The sequence below is a fragment of the Gavialis gangeticus genome, unplaced genomic scaffold (assembly GCF_001723915.1).
Source record: "Gavialis gangeticus isolate Ggan-Ray unplaced genomic scaffold, GavGan_comp1, whole genome shotgun sequence".
Lineage (NCBI taxonomy): Eukaryota > Metazoa > Chordata > Crocodylia > Gavialidae > Gavialis > Gavialis gangeticus.
Window position 1 is genome coordinate 36461870 of NW_017728993.1, and position 2871 is coordinate 36464740.

The following is a 2871-nucleotide window of genomic DNA, read 5'->3' on the forward strand; positions in this document are numbered from 1 at the left end:
ATATCTGTTTGCTAATCCTGTATGTACAGAAGTTGAAACATGTCCACTAACATACTCTTTTTTCATTTACTTCTTTTTCTTCAGCTAAGCAGTACATAATAAAAATGACTGAAAATTTCCAGGACTTAAGGGATGCTTTTGATAAAGCTACTTCTGTGAATACGTCTAGTTTGATACCTCGGCCTGCCGGTGCCAAAGAATCATTTCAATTTAAACCAGAAGATATGACAGTAGAAAATGGTACCATAATCTATATTGCAGTACGTGCCATAGATAATGCCTCCCTGACCTCAGAACTATCTAATGTAGCACAAGCTGCCTTGTTTTTGCCTCCAAGGGAATCCTTGCCTAATACTCTTAATAACAATAACCCTAATAACAGTGTTAATATTACAACAGTGGTTCTAATAGCAACTGGGTCTGTAGTAGTTCTGTGCATTATAAGTGGAACCATGTGTATTTTGCGTAAGAATAGAAGGAGAGGCACTGCCATGATAGCATAATACAACTGTAAAATTAAAGCTGAGAAGAAATATATCCTTAGAAGTTCTACTTATAATTTTCAATATACATAAAAGACGCATATATTTGTATTATACAGTATTGATGAATTAGTTGCAATGATTTTAAAACACATATCCATTTATGTGCCTTTCTTGTCTATTTAGTTGTAGCCTTGCAATATGTCTCATATTCAAAGACACGTACATAGATTAAATACTAAATATCAAATCATGTTCACTCAGTAATTCATATCAAGCAACTAAAAAGAGTTTAGGCTCTTCAACTCTTACATTGTTAGATTTCTGCAACATTATGTCTTCTTTTCTTTATTAAATAAAGTGAGCATAATGTTTTTCTAAGGGCATGTACAAGTGTTACATTTCTAGCGTGAGAAACGCTGCTTTCCTTCAAGAAACTGGGAGCACACAGGCATTCATACAGTTTCCTCCACAGAAAACATCCTGTTTCAACCAGGAAGATCTCTCCTGTGCAAAACCTTTTCATGCAGTAACAAATGCCTGTTTGCTTCTTCACTGGGGACTGGAAAGAGTTGAGCAACATATGTACAATAATATAGACATTAATGGTTTTACAAATACAGCAGATGCCCTGTTTTTATTTTAATATACTTTGCGTGGTGCATTGTGGTGCTCTTCTTTACCGCTTGTGGTAACGGTAAATGCAAGAGAAGGAGACTAATAAAATATCTAGGTAATAATTAGAAAGTGTGGTGTATGTTTTACTTGTTTACAATTCCTCCCAAGGCTGAATGCTTGTAGGCTCAAGACTAATACAGAAAGACTATACAAAATTATAATATTATAAAAGCGTTAGTCTGTCTGTCTGTTCCTTATGCTTTATTCGTACTCTGATTGGCTGACAAAAAAACAATCAGAGTGCTCCAAGAGCGTTCAGAGAGGAGACAGTGTGAACACAGGGGACAGAGTTGCGAGGGGGGGAGCACCCTGACCCCCCCCACCCCCTGCAGTCAGTGGTGACAGACCAGGGAGGAGCAGGGGAGTAAGCCCGATACCCTACTTCCCCACCAGACAAGAAGCAGAGGCAGGGCTGGATGCAGGGGGATGCAGAGCTGCCAGGCCCTGACAAAAGCTAGCAGAGAGGGGGAGGGAGGGGAAGTGGTGCACCGTGATGGCGCCCTGCCGCCAGGCCCTGCCAACAGCTGGGAGGGAGGGGAGCAGGAAGGGGAGGCAGGTGGATGTGGGCAGGTGGGCCTGGAGCATGGGGGGAGCCGCATTGGACCCAAAATGGGAGGAGGGCTGGGAATGGGCCTGGACCAGAAGTGGCGGGGGAGGTGGGAATGGGCCCGGACCCGAAGCGGGGGAAGAACAGGGACAGGGGAGCAGGGTCGGACTTGAAGCTCGCATGGCAGGGGGGTGGAGGGCAGAGGCTGAACACGGGTCTCTGGCTCCCAGCCCCCGTCATTCTTGACAGGCAATTGGCTAGTCAGAACATAGGGATTGAGGAATTTGTGTACTTTAAAAAAAAAAATTCAATCATCTCCAGCCCAGTGAAATAATCTCCAGTAAAACATTCCAGGAATTAAAGGGTTTCTTATGTGATGATCTGGCCATTTGGACATATCCTATCTGTTGCATTAATAATTTCTTCAAGTTAACAATGATCCCTGAAATTTTTCTTGATAGCAAAAATGGCATGGGAGCCTAGCAGTGTTTGACTTTGTGATCAAGGTGTCACTACTATAGGAGGATTTTGTTTGTTTGCAAGTTCTCCTTCACTTGTATAGTTTCATAGTTCGTAAGGTCGGAAGGGACCTGAGCAGATCATCAAGTCCGACCCCCTGCCATGGGCAGGAAAGAGTACTGGGGTCAAATGACCATGGCTAGGTATTTATCTAGCCTCCTTTTGAAGACCTCCAGGGTAGAAGCAAGCACCACTTCCCTTGGGAGTTGGTTCCAGATCCTAGCCGCCCTGCCTGTGAAGTAGTGCCTCCTGATATCTAGCCTGAATCTACTCTCCATCAACTTATGGCCATTATTCCTTGTTACTCCCAGTAGTGCTCGGGGGAACAGGGACTCTCCCATTGCCTACTGGTCTCCCTTGGCTAGTTTACAGACAGCCACCAGATCCCCTCTCAGCCTTCTCTTGTGGAGACTGAACAGGTTCAGGGCCCATAGCCTCTCCTTGTAGGGCCTCCCCTGCTTCCCCCTGATCATGTGAGTAGCCCTCCTCTGGACCCTCTCCATGGTGTCCACATCATTCCTGAAGTGTGGTGCCCAGAACTGGACACAGTACTCCAGCTGCGGCCTGACCAATGTTGCATAGAGGGGGAGGATCACCTCCTTGGACCTGCTTGAGATGCATCTGTGGATGCACAACAAGGTGCGG

At 44.8% G+C, this 2871-nt stretch overlaps 1 protein-coding gene across 1 annotated transcript in view; it reads left to right on the top strand.

The window, feature by feature from the left end:
* Positions 1-1331, top strand: part of LOC109305332 (epithelial chloride channel protein-like) — a 40596-nt gene extending 39265 nt beyond the window's left edge. Inside the window, 1 exon segment of the mRNA XM_019528336.1 lies at positions 85-1331. Coding sequence (XP_019383881.1) covers positions 85-503 — 419 coding nt within the window. The 3' untranslated portion in view covers positions 504-1331.
* The last annotated feature ends 1540 nt before the right edge of the window (positions 1332-2871 follow it).